Source organism: Pyxicephalus adspersus, chromosome 6, assembly GCF_032062135.1.
Source record: "Pyxicephalus adspersus chromosome 6, UCB_Pads_2.0, whole genome shotgun sequence".
NCBI classification, from domain to species: domain Eukaryota; kingdom Metazoa; phylum Chordata; class Amphibia; order Anura; family Pyxicephalidae; genus Pyxicephalus; species Pyxicephalus adspersus.
Window position 1 is genome coordinate 30328845 of NC_092863.1, and position 22513 is coordinate 30351357.

At 37.6% G+C, this 22513-nt stretch overlaps 1 protein-coding gene across 1 annotated transcript in view; it reads right to left on the minus strand.

Moving 5' to 3' along the window:
• ROR2 (receptor tyrosine kinase like orphan receptor 2) overlaps positions 1-13394 on the minus strand; it is a 79201-nt gene extending 65807 nt beyond the window's left edge. Inside the window, exon 1 of the mRNA XM_072415051.1 lies at positions 12929-13394. Coding sequence (XP_072271152.1) covers positions 12929-13028 — 100 coding nt within the window. The 5' untranslated portion in view covers positions 13029-13394. The remainder of the gene's footprint in view (positions 1-12928) is intronic.
• Positions 13395-22513: the final 9119 nt, after the last annotated feature.

The window sequence follows — 22513 nt, forward strand, 5'->3', positions numbered from 1 at the left end:
TGTTCGGGCATGCACAGAAGGAGCAGCCAAGAGCCTCCCTGGATGTGTGACGTAGGTTCTCTACCCTTTTATGTAAAGTAAAAATTCTGAGTTTAGGTAGGCCTTAAGGGGTGGGAGGCAAGTAGTGGGAAGGGTACTCTTTGCCCAAAATGTTTATATTATTGTGTTATCTGTGTGGTCACAACATGATGAACACAGTTCTAAACCTCTGAACCTTTGCTTTATCCATACATAGCTTCCCATTGCTTCTCTATCACTCCCTATTTTGTCCCCAGGAACTAATAAAGCACTGGAAATACAATGAGCTAAGAACTCTCCTCTACATTATTATTCCGAGCAGGAGCTACGCCACTCTGGCCTAGTCAATTAAGACAACCAAAGACCCGAACCCAGAAGAAGACGAGTGAAAATGTAAATAGGGTAAAGGGGAGATTAGTGTACTTGGAAAATGTGTAAACAGGCAGGAAAGTTTTTTTTAGAACCTCTTTTAAAAGTTTTGTTTTACTTTAACTATTGTACTACTACTGTATTGCATATAAAGATTCATATTAAGTAATATTGCATAAAAAAATTTCATTAACTTAGAATTCTTCAGTCTCAAAATCTACAAATCAAGTATAGTGGCAGATGGTGTTCAATACTCTTTTCTCAGTATGGAAGTAAAACATTGCAGTCTGTAGGAATCCTAATTTTTGTGCACTAATGCCGAAATTCAAAACATTTTAAGACTGAATGCTGAATTGTTTAAAGGAGATGCTTCAATCACATTGTGGATTATAAAACAGTGTGATACTCCATATTTTATGTCAGCCAAAACCCTATGTCTAACAGCTTGGATCTGTATTGCATTACAATTACTCTAGCTGACTTTATTTGATCCCAGGCTGCAGAAATTTGAGTGGATTTAAATTCAAACCAAGAAGCTCACCAGAACAGAATGATTAGTGATGGGTGCTAAATTTGTACATTGAAGGTGACATATTGGAAAATTCCTGGGCAGATGGTTACAGCTAATGTAGTCACTGTGTCATATTAGGAACAAATAGATTTGGAATAAGTAACAACTATTTAAATTGAATACCAACTCTGGCATCAAATAGCTTATTTAGGGAGAAATTATTGCCTCATTACACATTATGGTAAATGACACCATGACAGGTCTCTTAAGTCCAAGGGAACTGGTGGTAACACTGGTTACATTGTAGGCTACATTATTCACAGAGCCAGCGGCACGCTATAATAATGATTGCTTTACTTGCAGAAAAGGGGGGGAGGATGTTGAGTCTAGGAGTAATAAGGAGACATACAGAATATGATCACCTACCATAGCCCATTTTTATTAATATACCTAATGCAAGTTTGAAGTTCTGCATTAACTGAAAATATAATATATTGCATGTTTGATATATCATAGCACATGTTAATAATTGATGTATACATATATATGTTTATTTCATTTCAGTATGATTATCTTGTTTCAATGTTTTTAGGAAATACACCTATGTAATCAATGCATTTAAATAGTATAAGAATGTGCTTGTAGCCAGCCACTCCTGTTAATACAAAGTGACTATCTTAGGTTCCTTAGAACTCCCTTCTTTTCTACTGCTGCAGACTGTTCAGCATTTATTAGATTGGACAATCTTGGATGTCTGTGTCCCCCACTGCACAATGTGGCTACAACCACAACCCCACTGCTGTGTCCTGTAGTGAAGACCAGTAGATGCAATCAGGCACCCAACATTTCCAGAAGACCCACAGCAACTGAAATAAAGTAGGATGAAGCAATTTTGGTGCATTGACCCAAAGGACCTGTTAAAAGGAAATATTCCAAATGAAGCAAAGGATCTGGTTATGATACCATAGTATGCTTCATTTCAGCCCCACTGACTCTGTACAATTTCACTACTGATGTCCTCATGTGTGTGCAATCTATATTTTCATTAGGTGACTTACGGGCAGAAAACAACACAACTCATTTTTATGGGGAAGTAGCAGCCCACATTAGCTAGGCCCTGGCACAATAGTTTAATGAGGATTGCCTTTATACAAATTATTTCATAACCTTGAGATACCCAACAGCTGATTCATTCTCTCTGCTGCCTAATATGGTAGCCCTGCTAAGGATCCTCTTAATACCACTATATATAAACATATATTTATATACCACAAGTGGTTTTGAGGAAAATCTGATGGCGTATTTATTAGATTGCCAGCATACAAGCCTTGGGGAGAACAAATAGCTTTTGCAAGCATTTGGCAAGAATTAAATGAATTGCACAGTGTTAAATAACCAATGAATCTAAGGTCTTCGGGTGTCCTTGCATTGGGGGTTGCAATTTCAGCCTCATAAAAGGTGTCAATTTCTCTTACTTTTATATTGCATTTAATTTAGACATAATTAAGTGTATCACTGTTTTGAATAGACTTTTCTATATGCACAGTTAGTAAATACAATATTATATTATATAATAAACAAAATCTAATATTTCCAGGTAAACAAAGAAAAAACTCAAAATATTGGCTGACTTGATTAACACTTAACACCAGATTAGCATTTTTCAAAGCAATGGTAGCATTAGGATTCATATGTCTATCATGGGCCTCATTCTACTTTATTTCTTATGTTTCCTGAAGCCAAAGGTTACATAAGAAAGCCAGTTGCTTGATAGGAATAGGATGAGAGAATAGTTAGGTGCTAATGTTAAAGTATAACATATTTGTGATCCTAGTCAGGGAGATTCTTGACATGGGCACCTAGAGCAAATGTTAATTTTTCTTCCTAAGTGAATTTGCCCATACTAACCCAATACTTTCATACTGCATTATCTATAGGAATCACAATTGACCAGTTCAAAGAATGCTAAAAAATGTTTTTACATGTAATTTGTAGGCGCTACAACTTAAAATAGTTTCTACACATATATACCTGTGCATTACCCAATTCTCCTAATCTATATTAGCAGATGGCTACTTTTTAAAGCAATGCTATACTTCGTTCCAAGAAAAACAATCCTCTTGGGCAGTGCTTGTTTTATAATGTGTCATTTCATTTCCGAGCTAGAGTTACCACAGGTGATATTTCCCATCCTACTATATAGCAAGAGATTGTATATTTTGTCACTCACAGCTACTTACCCAGTGAACACTTGGATAATGCATCTTGTTTTCTACTAATGCAGGTAACAGACTAATAGCAGGATTTGTCTCATTTGTATTCCAGTCACATACAGACGCTTGGAGGCTGCCAGATATATCAGTCATTTTTGGCCGCAGATGAACTTTAAGAAAATCCTGTTGCAAGAAAGACTCATCATATTTTAACCAAATCCAAAATGTACTTCAGCTTTCTACATACTTATTTTTATCCAGAAAATTATAATATCCTTTAACTGGCACTCACTAGACTGGGTGGTCTAATATTCCAAATTATAGACTGTATGGAGAAAAACGTAATAGAGTATCTGCAAATGTGTGCAATGATTATACCAAGTAAAAGAAGATCCACTAAAGATCCACAAATCCACTAAAGGCTTCTCTACTTTAAGTGCATCTAAAGGCAGTGATAGGGGGAAATTAACCCTAATAGGTAGATTCAATCTCTCTAATTACACTGATAGCCAATATCACAATTGAAAGTGAAGGCAAAAAAAACCTAGCAAGTAAAAAACGGTCTCTAAGCCATAAAACGAAAATGCAGCTCTGCAATCATAAATATATATAAAAAAATGTATAAATGAGACATGCACAAAGAGGTTTTAGATCTTAGTAGTTCTACAACTAGTATTTGTCTGTTAAACAAAGATACCTAAGCACTGGTGCTATCACTGCCAGACCACATGAACTCAGAGTAAATTAACTACTTTTCCAAGGCTTGAATTATTTGGTGATTTAAGTGGAAAGAGGTATCATTTTGCACTGCACTTTTCAGTTTATTGCTTAGTTTAAAAGCCAGCTTCCATTTTACAAGATAGCTGATCGCTTCTGAACCTTTTCTCTGAAACCCAAGACACTCTCTTTGCTTCCCCTTTCAACCAGTGACTGACCTCATATAAACGGATAACTAGACTAGCATTCCACTCTAAACCCTACAGCACTGTTATAAGTTGGTAAATCAATACCAATTGCCTATTGTGTTTTTCTTTTTTTTTTTAGTAAAGCTATGACTAATATATTCACAGGCTTGTGTGAAAGTGTGATTGTTTTTTTTTTTTTTACAAAATATTAATAACATTAATTTATCCAACTAAGAAAGTGTAAGATTTTTTTTTACAATTGCCATCAATCTTCTTTTCTGTAGGTGGATAAATAGAGATCCTTCATCCCCCTCTAAAGCTACGTACACACTTCCAATTATTATCGTTGGAAAACGAACGACGAACGATCCTGCACGATATCTACGAACGATCGTATAGCACCGATCCTGCACATAGAGATAACGACACGAGCGTTCGTAGATATTGTACACACAAAAGATACGATCGTTTGAGCGATAGAGGAACTATGTGCACCACAGGAAAGTGAACGAACGTTCGTTCATTACGCATGCTCAGACCATGGACGATCAACGAACGATCGTACACACGAACGATGTTCAACGATCGTCGTCCCATCCGATCCGCCGGTCCGGTCGTTCGTTTCCAACGACTTTCCTCGTTCGTCGGCGTCGTTGGTTACTTTTTTTACGAACGATGTTTGCCCAATCGATCGTTCGTCGTTCGTTCGTCGTTCGTTTTGAACGATAAAAATTGGAAGTGTGTACACACCTTAACCTTCCTTGTATTGGGCAGACATGCACTATATTAACATATAATAGCATGTTATTTAGAGAAACCCATCAAGTCTTTGGAGTATCTCACAGTCTCCAGACTAGGCTGTTCCTCTTGGTCTACTGAAAATTTAGGGATTGTTCACCTAATGGTTTATTGTTTCCTTGAGATAAGAGCAGTGTTGCTCCTCAGGTTACATTACCATGATAATAGCATAACAATGATGTGTATGATACAAAGAAGATAAAATAGATGCAAATGTTCAACAAACAAAACTGCACTCACAGCTCTCTCTTTCCTCTGGATGAGCTAAAAGTCTTCTAAAATGTCTATTGACAATTTTCGGTATTTTAGTTTCTTGCTGTTTTCTGGACTGAATTTTTAGGCCTAACATGTTTTGTATCTATTTACTCAAATCAACCTCATCTAAAATTTTACAAATCATTGGTGATTATATTGTATTTGTGTGCAATAAATCAATTGAAGTCCATTTTGTGTTGAAAATTTGGGTATGATAAACATCAACACAAATACTGTGTGACATTAAAAGTCCTAATATCAGCATTTTAGTCAATGTTTTTTAGAAAGTGTAGTGTTTATAAGGTTTTAAATACATTTTAAGCCCAAAAAGTTTTATTACATTTTAGCATGTGTGCAAATAAAAAAGGGTTAAGGTAGTAATTTAAAAAATACCTGTCAGAATCGAAACAGACCTACCTCAGACTACTCCCAATATATCTAACAGACAAGAGGGATATATACATAATCATTAGGGCTACGTACACATATGCAATAATTGTAGTTGCAAAACAAACGATTGACAAACGATTAATGATTATGCAAGAATTTTTGGAACGTTCAAATATAATCCACCAATAATGTACACACACTAGATACGAATGTTTGAACGATGCTGGTAGTGATGTGTACTAGGGAAAGTGTACTGCAGAACCATCCACGATCACTGAACGACCGTAAACACAATTGATTGCGAACGATCGTCGCCCAATCAGATCTGCCGGGACGATCGTTCATTTCCTGCTACTTTCCTCGTTCGTCGACGTCGCTGGCCAGCCGTCCTTCACTTATTTTTGTTAAAGAATATCGTCTGATTGGTCGCCAATCGTTTGTTTCCAACAACAATTATTCCACGCGTGTACGTAGCCTTACAAAGTGCATTGTTGAGATTGTTCCAACTATATTCAAACACCTTTATAAAAAATTTCAGAGCTGACACATTAGTGAATCAGTAACTCCAACAAACAGGTTAGTAAGGGTTAAAAGATATTCCACCTGCATGTTCTACTGCAGACATTTGTAATAAGCTGAGTTATGTCAAATCACCAAATATTTAAATGAGACTAGACTATATCAATGTTACCATAAGAATAACTGAGTATCTAACTTATGCATCTAAAATTAAATAAATAAAATTATGAACTACAGTAACCAGACAGACTGCATACTGGTGTTTTTAATGCAGTTACAACAGTTGAGCCAGATACTGTAATTAAAATTGGTTCTACTTTAAAGATTTAGCATCAGGCAGCGCTTTATTGCAGAAAGCAACAGGTGATGTCCCTTATGCAATAAGTATATGAAAAAAGAGCTGTGCATGCAATGCCAGGTTGCCAGGATCCTTGCTTCCCCGTGTGCATGCCTAAACTGAAAGAACTGGAACCCCTGCGCAGGAGTTACGTTATTCTGTCTTGGCCCATCAAGAGGGCCGAAGATTGTATCAAGGAAGAAAAGAATGATGAAGATGGCAGTGTCCTTGGAAGGGGGAAAAATTTGTGGAGTTTCTGATTACCCAAATTAAACTAAAAAGGAATGTTCGATTATACTTCCTATGAATCTGCAGGACTCTTCATCACTCATCATGATGGAACGTTCAGTTTTAGTGAGTGAAATACATTTTAAGCACAACAAAACAAAATAAAAGCAGTCTTAGAGTTCAGTTTCTTTAGAAAGTAGCTACAATCTAGGCAGAAAAGTCTGTCCCTTGGCAGCATGCAGTTAATACAAAAGGACCTTAATGTATGGAAGCAGTGGTCGAACTGCAGAGGTCTGAAACATCCTCTTTTTCTCAATGGGGGGAGGAATAAGCTTTTTTAAATTGCATAGCAATAGGTCTGACTCAGGAGGATTAATGCCAAACGTTTGCAGCGAGACCTCTGTTACTACATAGAAAGCAAGGGTTCTCTTCTGGCAAGAAAAAGGTTTTGCACTTGTGATGTGGCTTTATAAAAAAGGGAGTTTTATGTTTTTGGGAACTTTTTTGATGCATATTGAACATTATTTAGCTTTGTCAACATTGTTTTGCTTTTGTCAACTATAATCAGTCAACAAAGGTTATTATGATTTAAAATAAAAAAAAAACTGCAGACTTGTAATATTAACTCTTTACACAAAGCCCAATGAACTGGATCAGTGCAAGATAAAAACACTTGACTTGCCCAGGTCTGACTTCAAACATTTTAGTGCTTAATGGAAAACTGTGGGGGGTGGACTATTTTGTATGCATTGTCTTTTGTTCTCCCACTTACACTGAAATAATCCGAAAATGGGCTAAATAAGAGAAAGGTCTGAGACTGACAAACAACGCATCTTCTTTCAGTGTGCTAATTCCTCACTGTTGTATTTCTTTAAAAAGATTTAACTGCTTGACTGAAAGCCTTGAGCCCTGCATAACCCTCAGACATACTTAGCCTAATAACAACTTCCTTTATTGAGTAACAACTCCAAAGGGGATAAACAACTTGAAATGTCTAGTCTGTTCTCTGGTCTACTGGGACACAGGGAGCAATGAACTATGATCCAGACCCCTGAAGTTATAAAACAGTTGACATACAACCCAGTTATCAATTTAAACTAGAAGTACTCTCTAAAAGACATGCTTCACAGCACTCACTCACCAATACATATACATGGCATCTACATGTTGGTGTACAAAGACTAGAGAAATAGTATACAACTACATACAATAGTATACAAGTCTACAACTTAGAGTTTCAGAGAGCTTATAACCAGTAAGCAATCAAAAACAAAAGTAGTTTGTAGAAATATTTCTGCACAATCATATCTGAAAAATCAGCAATCACAAAGAAAAAAGTTCAGTTTAGACCATCAAATGTCTTATTACTTTACTATTTCCTGCGGGATAGTTATACACTTACATGTAGTAAGAAAAATACAAATCTGCAAAGGGTATTCCTTTGCTCCTTGGATGGTTGGTCCCTGAGAGACAACTCATATCTCAAAGATGTTTCCTTTACTATGAAAGGACAGAACTGCTAAAGATCAACACATTCATATCCTATTAGAAGTCATCTCTGGTGACCTCTTGATCCTATGTATCATGTATGGCCCAGCTAAAGGTGCTCAAACACATATTTGTTTTCACAGTCACTCGTTATTAGCCAACAATCAACAGTGTACTGAAACAGGAACTCATTCCTTTTCTCTTTGCCAGTGAAAAGGCTAGCAGTTTTGTCATTAGTAATGAAATCCATTTCCATACAAATGACATGATGATTAACACATACCAATGGGTAACAGAACAGAAGGTTTCCTGCAAACAGTTAAGCATTAGTTAATGTGATTAATGCTCCCCTACTGTCTTCCAGTTGTTTACTGCCCTACCTCCACACATCAGTCACTTGACATTTACAAGCAAGTACAATGTTCTAGTCTTTGTTTTATCCTACAAAACCCCCAGTTCAGTACATTAGCATGCAGAACTGTAAAAGGACTACATGAGGGATCACATGTACAGATGCTTTTGTATTGACAGTCAAAATAATAATGGCTGCACAGATAGGTTAAAATGAAGGTCCGAGAGGATCTTGGTTATGTGCCTATTATCACCTATAGAGATGCCCCCAATATTTAATTAAAATCTTAGTGCTCGATGTAGGAGCATCCACATTTACCATACAACCGGGAGGTCAGTCATTTCCCTGCATATATACGGAAATGCCTCCTGTATCACATAAACAAGCTTAGTTGCTGCCTGTAATAATCACAGGCAGATTTGTTAATCCTACCACAGTTAATTAAAGGTCTTATGGTCAGTCGTATGCCCTTATTCTACTTCTGGGTATATGCATGAAGTGATCTGTAATCAATCTATTCTGGCCAACCAAATTACTGCATGCATAGCAGCCTAACATGAAAGAGATATGTTGAACTTCCTGCTTTTACAATATGCATGAACTCATACTTAGTAGATGGATTAAAAAAAGAACAAAAGTCTCCTAATCCAGCTTTCTGGTTTATGTAAAATGTATAGTGAGGATAATGAGCATATTGTCAAACAGTGTTGTCCTGTCTGGCCAATAAGTGATATGAACTGCGTTAAATGGTGGATAATCTTCAAAACAAGTATATGATACATATTTTGAGGAATGATAAGTGTGCATATCACCATGCACATACTGCACCATATAATTTAGTTTATGGTAAAATAGGACATGCTGAAGTGCAGAAGCCTGTAACTTATCAGATTAGCATCTAAAGCAGGTCATAGGTCTTTTTATTATCTGTGATAACTTTTTTCATGTCATATGGCTACAGCTAACATACATATCCTACTAAGAATCAAATGAAAAGTGGTCATACATGAAAAGATTATCTCTAGGCAAGAAATCTTAGCTTGTGTATGAGCCACTGCTGGTAGGATGTGCCACAAATGTAAAACTGTTTAACAACAAATATAACTGACAGTTTTGGCTATTTCCATGCATGGTAAATCTGTTACAACCAGGGCCCCTTAAAGCCAGAAAATATTGGTTGGCCCAAAGCAGTCTGCTTAATTCATGGATAAGCTAATCAAATAAAGAATTATGTAAGTATGTTTTCTGCACTATTTGTAAATAAATAGAGATAAAAGTTACAGGAAAACACAGAAATGACACACCATTCTGCACTTATTAATTTAGTTACTGAAAGATGAATGCTGACGAATGTTGACCAGCTTCACAAAGTCATTTTAAGATAAGTTAAGTGGATTTCAAAGCAAAATATAAATATAACAAAAAGCTGGAGTAGAACAGAACTCACATATAAAGGGAAAAATGTGTTTCTTCCACACAGTGATAAAGATCTCTGGAGTGACTTTATCCTGAAAGCTAAGCAATAAATATCTTAAAAGTGAGGTCACCTAAAGCAAATTACACAAAAGAGCCATCACAGTGTGTAAATCCAAAGACATTCCCTTTATTAAAGGAAGCAAGCAGGACAGTTGTGTGCCACCATTCATGACTTTCAGTCGTAGTCAATAGTTTACAGTCTGTATATTTCTTCTTTTCTTTTATCGTCTTTTATTAAATCTGTGACTATCATAAATATGCAAATATATAAACCAAATCTTTTTGCCAGTGTATATTTGCATGGATAATACAAAGATGTGGAATGATAAACCAATCAATCCTTAAACCACTCTTGCTGTCCAATGCACAATGCTGAGGTCCACCATTGACAAGAACCATTTGAGTATTATAGGTACACAAAATACCTTTTTAAATGGGTCAAATATGCTTGCACATTACATTACAGCCATTTCCACTAAATACAATCAGTGAGTGGGTCAATAAATTATGTCCATGTGACACCCAAAGTAGAAGAAACAGAAGATTTCAGACTACATTTCCCAGCACCTGGATTACCTGCATTACAATGGAAAGCGTTTGTCAACAAAAGGAGGCAGACAGTGTAGTCACACAAAATAGGTGCTGAGCAATTGTAGGGCCTCCGCCTGTTAAAGGAAACTAAAGGGCAGAAGGGGTCCTGGTTGTGTGGATAGACCTACAGCCTATACAACAGATAAATAGATAATTCAATGAATGATCTAGAAAAAATGTACTCAGTCAAAGAACTGACCCAATACTCAGACATATACATATAACAGAATCATCAATAAATCCGTTCTCCTATAAAGTTAACTTTATTATACAGTACTGACTTAACTAAAGTTAAGTCAGTGCTGTATAATACAGATTTTAGTTCACAATAACTAATAGTGACCTAAAACAAAACAAATGTATCAGGCAGATGGTGTATCAACTTCTGAGAAGCTTTCTGAAGACTGCTTACTTTCTGCACACCTGGAATGTATTTGCAATTGGTTTTGGCCTTTGTCTGGAAAATCCCTAAAGATCTACTGTATATACATGAGCAATTAAATATTTTTTTTACTTTGTATGCACAAAAACCTCTTAAATATGTAGGCTGATCATTGGCGGCTAATATTTAAACCGTGCAGAAACCACAAGACTTTTTTATTGCTTTTAAAATATAATTGTGACCTGCACTCTCAGGAGAGGTCAATGTAAATCAAAGAGGATAAAGAAAGCTGTCCACAAAACTCAGATCGAATGTCCCACATCACACAAGAGGCAGCAGGGCCTTTCTCTGTCGCCCTCCCCCAACTCCAGGTAAGGCAACAAATGGTAAAGGCTGAAAGCCACAGGACCCTGCAGCTGAGCAACAGGAAGTGCACAATCTAAGCATCTGTCACCTCCTGGGGAGAGCTAAATGGATTAGAGCCTGACCAGGAGAAGAAAAGTCCTTTCAAAACATGCATTTGATTAACATGTCCACTCCAATATACAACATCACTTCTACTCCCCTGAGCTATGATCACAACTCCCCATGCACTTTTCAAATGTTTGAATTCCCAGGTCAGTGGGATGGAAAGGGGAGGACACCAAATAACAATCCAATACATGAAATAGCTCAAAGGAGTGACATCAGTTTGACCCACCAAGGAACAAAATGGTAAACAGAGGCTGGGTTGTATGTATATGTGCTCTTACACAACAGTATATGCATGTAGAAATCAGCAGGGGGTCTGTTTGGTTTGCACATCACTCCTCCATACTAACCAGTAATCCAATGCAATGGTGGAGAATGTGAGGGACAGATAGGGCATTACTGATAAGATTATCACTATCTTCAATAGTCCTACAAGCTTGTTGGATGTCTCTGGGCTTATCTGTAACAATATTTTCCCAGCACTTCAGACTCTACAATGCTGCACACCAGAGAACCATTACATATTAACAGAGTGCATCATATTCATCTCTGGAGGCGTAAGACATATACAAAGACAATGGCTATCACTTCTCAATGCAAACTGATGATCAGATTCACTGCAGCTTGATCTAACAAAGAATCAACTATTTACATTACATGGACTCTCAATGCACAACTCCAGCAAAACTTTATTCTGGATAAAGTGTGGAAGGATCAGAACCTCAGTTAGGTTTACTGTCTGTGATTGTACCGGGGACGGTCCACTCACTTTGTGTCCGGTGACCACTCAAAGAAAAGTTGGGGTCACTAGGACAGGAAGGAGCAGACATTTTGGCAATATTGGAGATTTTCTTTCACTTCCTGTCCTGGTTAAAGTGGGCACAGACAACAGTCAATGCCATGGGGGGGGGAGGGTTTCACCCTCCTTTACCCTATACAAAACAAAGAGAAGATTTTTGGCTGGAGTTGTACTTTAAAACATTAATATCATTATATTACCAAAACCAGAGTACATTTCTGGATGTCGCCTACAGACCTACAACCAACAAAGCTCCTAAGCTTATACTATGCAACTTTCTATACTTCTTTGGATCAATATAACAATTGATGTAAAGAGATCCTCACAAATGAATTCATGCATGTGATATACCATCCACTCATTGCTATAGGATCATATTACAATCAGTTTCCCTATTATATCCAATACAAAAAGTGGTTTTCACTACAATGTTCAAACAATTAAAAACATTTTCCCAATCAGTTTAGCATTCTGCCCAACAATCTCGTGTAAATATTTGTTCAGTTTGTGATGGATACAATGTGCTTGATGAATTGATGTGAAATGTTACATGTGTATAGCTGGATATAAGGAGAGAGAAGTGATCAGGACACTCATGGAAGTTAGCAGCTCCAACCAACCATCACATCACCTCTCCCAGCCATGAGAAGTGCTCAGGGATCCTGCAGCTGTATGGGGATCTATAGAGCACAACCCAGATGTTACCCCTCCATCACATTCAATGTGGATCCCCCACTGGGGTACCAAAGGGGGCGAATCTCATTCACAAGAGTGCAGGGGATGTATATGGGACCTATAGGGAAAGGCGGCCACATGTGCTCCTTACCTGTAGCATGAAGGGGCAGCAGAATGGGCACCGCCAGCAGTGCCAGCATGACACCTCGTATACCCTCAGCCCGACTCCTGGACATCCCGACAGATCGCATGCTATCAGATGTAGATTTCTTTCAGCATCCAAACTTCCTCAGACGGTGCAGCGATTCGCTGTAATTTGGGGTGAGATGAATGTTGTAGAGAGAAGGGGCAGCCTGGCAGCCCCCGAGCCGCCCGCTGCTTCTCCTCCTGTACAAAGAGCTCTTTGTCAGCCTACAGCCTGGGCTTTACCTACTGCTATCCCGTCTACCTTTACAGTCGTGTTATATGGCCAGCCTGTGCCACTCCACCCCAGCAACTCTACAATGGGACTTTACAATGTCCCTGCAGTCTGCCGCTGTCCCAGTATTAGCATCCTTGCAGAGTCCAGGGGAAAGCAGAAAAGTTGGAGCAGCGTTTCCTCAGAGTGGCAGACCTGCCCCTGGTGTGTCCCGCACAGTGAAGGGGAGGTGGAGGGGGCAGGCTCTTCGCCTTGTTCTCCCTGCACCCCCTGCCAGCAGCATCCTGACGTCACAGGCATGGAACCGTCTGTCAAGGGATGCAAAGGTGACTGTGTGAGGCGCCACCTACCGGCCGCGCTCTACTCACCTCACCTAGTGTGAGGCTGCCCTGACACACATTCCTTACTGCATGCCACGGAAAATTATATCACTTATGATGATGATTATTATTATTATTAAACAGGATTTATTTAGCACCAACATATTACGCAGCCCCTATAAGTCAAACCCCCACCCCTATAAGGCAAATTAGCAAATAACGTGTAGGTAAAAGCAAATGCTTGAAGAGTTATATGCTCTGTCAAGTCATTGCTGTCTGTAGATTCACCCCTCCATTTGTCCTCCTGACCATTGTCACCACAAGATGGCAAATAAAGATTTTAGTCTTGTAATTAGAGCAAGAGCTGAGGAAATGTTCCAAAATAATTTCCATCTCTACCTTCAGGACTTGAAAATGGGCAATAAAAAAGTCATAATAAACAAATACATTGGGTAAATACACACTTTTGGACGCTAAAAGGAATCTATATTCCAAATTGACTGTAGCTGGTTTAAACAAAGAATCAATTCTTACCTGTTTCACCACCAATACACAAAATGTAGGCCCTAGAGCCGGCCCAGGAGTTGTTGCCTTGGGCTTATAGGTAAATATTAACACTTTGCAGGGAGAGCTTTTTAATAGTCATCAGAGTGATTTTAAAAACAAACTTCCCATAATATTTTAGGTACATATAAAAGATAAGTATAGGTTAAAGAAAGTACCTCACTCCTTCCCACCACACTTACCTAAACAAACCCAGCCTTCCCCTCCAAGCATCCAGTACACTGTTTGGATCCTCCTAATCAGTTTTTGGTTTCCTGTGACAACGGTAACATTTTTACCAGGATATTTAGAAAGGGTGAATCTCCCTAACAGGGCCACAGACAGCAGTAACAATCTGACATTGGTTCTCAACCTTCCCTAATGTTTTCAAAATAAATTAGGAATTATAGTTATAGATACAATAACTCAGAACTAACCCCAAAAGTATAAATAAAATGCAAACAGGAAGGTCCTTTATTGTAGAAGGTACAGGGAATGTCCCATCCACAATAAATTAACCTTACCTGCCTAACTGTATTTAGTAAATGAAACCAGTGCTGTGCTCAGGCAGGGTAAAACAAAAGATTTGCTTTATTATCTTCCGCCCCAGCAACACAGACCTATTTTCCTTCCATTTATATATTGGGAGTTCAGAAAATACCTAGTACTCCCAGGTATGGAGGAGCATATGATTCACTCCATATCTTCTGGTGCCGACAAGTGCTGGTGCTTGGTGATTTTAGTGAACTCTATCACATGGGAATGAGTCCTTAGCAATGTATAAGCTCTGACTGGAGCAACTGGGCTCTTACATAGGTCCTCTCCTGGTTCCAATCGTCAAAAAAAAAAAAATGAGAATGTGCTGCTTGAGATGAGGTATTTAAGTATACACAATGCTTTGCTATACGCAGGTGTGCTTTAAAGATTTTGTACATCTGATGATATTACTTACAATATAATTTGTTTAAATTGCTCTGCCAGCAAAATTCACGCAAAAACAGGTAGTTAGAAATGTCTTCTGTTCTAAAAAAAAAAAAAAGCCAATTTCTCTTCCAAAATCAAGCATGCCTGCAAGAGTAAAACAGGGATCAGAATTGAAGTAAATATCAGTTATATATTATAAAAAAATAATATTATAAAAATTAAAAATAATGTCTGGTTGAACAATACCATTTATATATTTATATATACCTGCTCTCATATACTCCCATAGATCTGACTTTTCTACCTAATTGCTAGATTCCGTGTCTAGGCCCAGAAATAGCCAGTAATTGAGACATAATGGCTGGTTAATCAGCTGAAATGCAACTCTACACTATCTCTTATATCAGTTCACTATGGATACAATGTGAGATAAGCAGAAACCAGACAATTACTTAAAGAGTAGTAAGACTGCCATCCTAGCCATACTGCTCAGTAAAACACAGAAAAAGAATTCCTTCATCTACTGCAAAAAAATACTTTGGCTTCCTCTGATTCCACTGACTAAAGCTGCGTACACACGTCTTTTTATCGCCCGATAATCGGCATCGGCCAGATATCGGGCGAAAATCTGGGGTGTGTACAGTCGGCGGCGTCCATCGTCCGAACGACCGTCCTGGCGGATCCCCGGACAACGAACGACGACCGATCCTAATGAAAGGGAATTAGGAGAGCAAAATGGTGATGTATGTACAGCACCGTTCATGCATCGTGTAGTCCTTTGTCGTTGGAAAGGATCGTGAAAGATTGCACGTGTGTACGCAGCTTAAAACTCATTGCAAGTATCTGCCACACCTTCATCCTCTTTAAATTTAGCCAGATGGTATACACATTTTTGGAACAACTAGACCAGAACATCAAATCATTGATAAAAATTGATAATAGCAGTTCCATATTTAGGCATGAAAATTCTTTTTGATTGGTCAACTATTCAGATCAGTTGAACACAAGGATACATTTAAATCAACTGTAATAATAATCAGGAGATCAGATCACTTTAGGAGAAAAGTGTGTGCCCTAGCATAAATCACCCAAAGACCTATAAAAAAAGTTTTGAACAATGTACAACATGTACAACATTACAACTCTTAGGGTAAGAAGATGGCTGCAGGAGCACAAAAGTCAGTGGTTTTTGGTATGGGGAGGAAAAATCATATGTAGTACAAGCAGATATGTTGTCTTATCTCACAACAAGAACATCTGCTAAGTTTTGTAATATCCCCTTTCACCTGTTCTTCATGTCTTAGGGAAACTTAACAGTTTTTGCAACACTGGTTTATTTATGAGCAGGATGAAAGATTATTGTCATAGAGGTCTAAAGGATGTATTGCCAAGGTCTCCCTATTACTGAAACAAACAAGCAGAGGTTCTTGTGCATGAACACAAGACAAATATTGTTTTAATAATTTGGACAGTAGAAACAATAAAGCTTGAAGATGAATCTAGTGAAAGTCAACTCCATAGACACCACTATACTGTATAAAGGTCACTGACTGATGTCTGAACTGATATGATTTATTACAGAAAACATCTGAAAACTATTCTTGTCCTTGGGGTAAATTTTATTTGTTGCATTATAAAAGATCCAACATAAACTTCCTCAAAAATGTTCTCAAAACAGTTTTACCAACTGCTTTGAATTACCGTAGTTTAAGGCTTTAATAAAGTTAGGAAATGGTGGTATTAATTACCTTGCATAAACTTTGTTACAAAATAAGGTTGAATTCGGAAGCTTGTTTGCAATACAGATAATTTAGCACAATGTGCATGCATATGAAATAAATAGTATTAGGTATTTGTTGCATTCATACATGATTGCAGATAAATTCATTAGGGGTATCAATTCTATAAAATGAACATTGTTGCACTGGACCTATTGCAATTGCAGGCATCTTTGGACCTGTAAGAATAGCCAGCCAGGGCCTAATTTTCACAAATGTGGTGTGTCATACCTGGTAGGACTGACCTGAAAAGTGACTACATGAGATTACTGGCATTGCTTGTCAATGTTTGTAAAGACTTTCCAAATTGTCATATAGACAAAATCTTATTGCAGAAAACTAGTTCCACTTTGAAAATGAGCTTTATAAAGCTACGTACAAACGTCAAATTTTTCTCACCCGATAATCGGCATCGGCCAGATATCGGGCGAGAATCTGGCGCGTCTACAGCCCACGTCGTTCATCGTCCGTGGATCCGTCCTGGCGGATCCACAAACGATGAACGACGAGCGATCATAATGCAAGGGAAGGGGGAGAGCGCGCAGCAGGGTGCCGCTCCTTCGCTCTTCCCCTCCCCTCTCCATAGAGCAGAATGGTGCTGTATGTACAGCACTCGTTCACGCATCTTGCGGTTCTTATCGTTGGAAAGGATCGTGAAAGATCCTTTCCAACGACAAGAATTGCACGTGTGTATGCGGCTTAAGAGTACTTTAGTGGAGAAAGGGACAGGTGATTTACTTTCTGCAATAAAACATACTTACCTGCCTGATGATTGTATTCATCTGTTAAAAATCATATGCTGAGATACCTGATGCATCCCGGCTTTCAGTGCGGCTACCAGGACTAAATTAACTCCTAAAGGAGTTATGTTGACCCAGAATGGTCTATCAGAATGGCTTGAGACCCAACTCAAAGAAGAAGTTGAAGATGTCGGCACCCACATCAGAGAAGGGGCAAACAAGTGCAATTAAAACAGAACTGTGATCAGGATTTGTCTAATGTTCCCCTCCCCACTCCCCACTCCCACTTCCCATATTCCCCTTAGCTCCTTAGCTTAGCGTTTTTTTATTTACTCCCTCTACCACAGTGTTATTTGTTTTGCTCCTTTTTGGTTTTATAGCAGCTAAATGTTTTTATGTTGTTTCTCTCCATCTTTACAAAACTAATAAATAGAGGATGTTATTAAAAAAAAATAAAAAAAATAAAAAAGTGATCCGGCAGGTAAAGTTATTTTATTGCAGAATGGACATGGTCTCTCTTTGCTACAATAAATGTTTTAACTTTAGGGTTTAGTTTTGTTTTAAGCCACTAAAGGTCAATTATAATGAAATGTTGCCCATTTCAATCAGTCAAAAGTTATATTGGCCAGATTATGAAAGTAGGTCTGTGATTAATTTCTATTAGCACTATATTACATTACATTTCCTCATTTTAAAAATTAGGCCCTCAGTCAGATGAAGAGCAACACAAAACCAAAAAAAAAACAGGAGAAAGAAAAACACCAAAATACATCCAAACATTCAACATAACAAAAACCCACAAAATACCAGTTCAGTTTTTAGAAACAAAAATCATCTCTGTGTGAAGCCACCTAAAGCCCAGCTGAATGTATAGTTTAAACCAGCTAAATACAGTTATGTGAAAAAAATACGTAAATCCTACGGAAATTGTTGACTAATAAAACTAGATCCTCATTTTTCTACAGATAAATTTGTCACACTTGACAAATTTTCACTAATTTATTTAACACCAAATCAGTAGTATGGAATGGTAACCTGTGTAAAAAATAAGTACCCCCTTGGCTCCATAAATTGGCATTGCCACCTTAGCAGAAATTACTTCTCAAAAGCATTTTATATAACTTCCTACAGTGTTTGACACTGACTCTGTGACCACTTCGCAATGCAAAAATCCTACAGGTAAAATATGTTGGGGGTTTCCTCCTGTAATCTTTTCCTTCAAATCTCCCCACAAAACAATAATCTAGTGAGAGTTCATAGTTTCAGGCTTTTGTTCCTGCATTGTGCAGTTTTAATTGGTGCAACATCTTTGTAGTTGTATATGCATGCATCTTGTCCCCAACTGTTGCAAGCATTACCTGCAAGTTGGCAACACTTATGTACGCTCGACCTGTTTGCACTACAGAGAAATAGAAAAAAATATGTTAGAGAGGGTGTGGTTATCAGAATTGTTACTGTAAATTAACAAGCCTTTAGCTTGTCAGCACCAGTCCACACCTTGTCCCACCCACTGCACTTTGATTGGCAACATTGCTGCTGAAACACTCCCACTGTAATCTGTAGTGTCTGGAGGGGGAAGAGTGTGAGTCACAAGAAAAGAAGGATTTGGCTTATTTAGGGAAGGTAAAGGATGTTTTTGTTCACTATTTGAGGCATATGTATTACATAGTAACTAGATTTTGGACTACTTACACTGTTATAACAGTTCTTAGGGTCTGATTTATTAAAGCTCCCCAAGGCTGGAGAAGGTACACTTTTACTAGATAAACTGGGTGATCCAGCAAACCTGGAATGTATCTGGTCCAGGATTCAAAACATTGTGCTAGCAAATAGCAAAATTACATTGAGGAAATCCATTCCAGATTTGCTGGATCAGCCAGCTTAACTGATAAAAGTGTATCTTCTCCAGCCTTGGAGAGATTTAATAAATCAAGCCCTTTGTGTTGTACTTGAGCAACAAGATGGAACTGCAGTGGGGCAAATGAAACATTTATTGGGCATGTGAAGTAAGACCAACTGGTTAACTTAGGTTTAGGTTTTGGTAGGCTTAATTACTTCATGACTATGAAGACCTTGGCTATAATATCAGCTAGTACTAAGCATAGCTCATTCTCATTTTTAAGACAGTTCGGATAACACTTTATTTATTAAAAAAACAAATCTTAGATTTTTCTTTCATACACTGGTGCTAAAATGTTTACATTGTATTTAGCTGTGTCAGTTTCCCCTTATACAAAAGCCCACTATGTCCTTGTCATATTTAGCTTAATATCCCCACCAAAACATACAGCAGAGGTGCTGCACTGACATCCTGTTTAGCTAGAAAATAAGTGTCTGTCTGTGCCCACGGGGAAGCTTTACTACAGTTTGACTAAATATCCTGGAGCTCCAGTTTCACTTTTCAAAACTTGATTTAGGAGGCCTCCTGTATTGTGAGAATAGGCAGAAAATGTCATCACCTTGTCCTAACTTTTACTTTTAACAGTTTTATCAAAGAACATTGTCTTCACTGGATTAGCAGCTCTGATTACAAATTGGCTGGGTTTTAGAAGTAATTTTTTTTTTAAAGCTGTCTGTAAAAATAGAAGTGTGCTCAGGCCAGTGTACATGTTGAAGGGAAAGTAGCCAGACACTCTAGACTCTAGAGCAAATTATACAGAAATATTATAATCAGAGTGTAAGGTACATGGATAGCTTTACTGGGTCTTAACAACCAGTAGATTTCATACTAAAATCAGGAATGAAAACAATAACTATGGATCAAAAAAACAACAATAGCATTTATACTACATGGCCAGAGACACATTTCTTCCTTTATGCCTTTTTGCTGGTTGCCTTTTACTCTGTGCAATTGCCAAGTGAGAAGAGGTATCTAGGATAGTGGTGGATAATACTTTTGCCTCTCTCCCCCTACAGGGAGTACTACTTAGTAAGTGTTTATTTTTATTTATTTTTGAATAATAAGGCTCCTTGACTTTTGATCATCTTATAATGATCTAATAACCTAAATGCTCCATCCACTCGCCATCTTTGGTGTGCATGATTTTTACTTTCCATACATTAAGAGTATTTTGCCCTCTGCCTCTATCACTTATCCTGGCTAAATAGTAAATTCATATAACAGATGGGCAATGAAAGGAACAGATGCTGTAGAGTAAATTATTTAAGTGCAGTATTTTGCTAGGTTATTTTTAATTATACTATAGTTTTCTTCATTGCCCAATTTTAAATAGAGCTCTATGTTTTTAAACTTTTTTGTAATGTATGTCTTTATTGTTGTATCCACTAATCACTCTTATGGAGGCCATTTTATTGTACTTCTAATGTAATCATGGAATAGAGAATACTTTGAAATTTCAAAACTAGCTTGATGGGCCTTTTTAAAATTGCCCCATTCATTTACCACACACAATATTTAATAATGGTAATATCTTCGCCACTGCATCATAAATAACTTTTTCTAGTATATATACTTTTTAACACATAATCCATACATAGAAATATTACTTTTTCTTTGACTTTCAGAAAAACGTAATAAAAACAATTGCATTCTACATAGCATCCTGCAGATATGAAGTAACTTTTGGATCAGGATGGTATTTGTCTTTAAAATACATTGCAGTGTGTTCTTATTGCACAGATGCTTATTGCAGATACAGGACAGACAGAATGCACTTTGCTGGAATGTCCTTCACCCACTAACCTCCCAGGAATTGTTGTGATCTGACCAAATTGTGCCTGTGTAGCCTTGGTCATAATGTTGTAGTGAGGAGCAGCGTGGGACCCAGATAGCGGTAAGTGAACAGCACATTGATGCTGGGAAAGGAATTTCAGAATCTTTTTTAACATCAGTAATAGGGGCACCTTTTAGAATTCCATGAAGTTTTACCTTATGAGGAGCAGATGTATATATAAGAAACTAAGAAACTAGTCTGACATTAGTGGGATCTCACAGTAACTGGGCCAAATACCATCTCGAGTTACTGAGTCAGCATACTAGCTCAATAGCCCACTAGTTTATTTTAGTGTATTCAAAACCAAAGAATTCTGGAGAGACCTACTAAACATCAGGTACGTGTTCTTACTTTGCCATGGTTAGAAGTAATCTATAATTATTAAATTGTTTTGGTTAAATGAGGGATGTATTGTACTATATTAAAAAAAAAATATAGAGTGGTCTTGTATATATTTTCTTTATTTATTGATTACAGTGAGAAGGAAAATAAAAATGTAACAGTGTAATACAAACCTGTTTTTTAGTCAGCCAATATAAAGTACTGCATTTAAATATTTTATTATTCAGCCAGCAGGTTTATTTTCTGCTTTATTAACATGTTTTCCTGTCTATCTTCATCTGTTTTGAAAAAAAGCATGTCATTTACTCTTCAATGCACGATTTGTCATGGCTCCCTGTGGCTGGCACCTTATCAGCCGCCCAAGCACTCGCCTGGCAGTTCTACCCCTGCAAACGCATCAGAAAAAAAGTACTCATACAATTTTTCCTACACAGTGTGGTACAGAACACTGTAACGTGTTGTAGTGCTTCAAGGAAGAAGTATTGTGGATGTGGGTTGGGGTGGCATACAATATAATAGCACTAAAATGCACACATATTGTACATTTACACAATAAAAATCTTCCAAATGGTACATCTGTTTCAACTATCCAAGATGGAATTATCTTTATTTTGGGGAGATTTTTGTTTACTGTTCTCCCTGGTCTCTCTCTTGTTCGCTCTGTATATCAAACTATATTATATGGTCTTTGTTTATTATTAGGATTAAAGGACTGCAGCAGTATGAAAAGCGCTAGTCATGAGGACCCTACAATTAAAGTAACCAGTACAGTGTATATAACTAAGATTTGATCTTTGCCACAAAGCAGGAAGGTAAAAACAAGCATATTTGTGCATGTCACAACCAACCAAAAATATGTGATAGAGAGGGAAGGCAAACAGAAAAATCAAAGTTAGAACTTTAAAGGCTAATATGTTTCATGTGTAGGCCACCCATG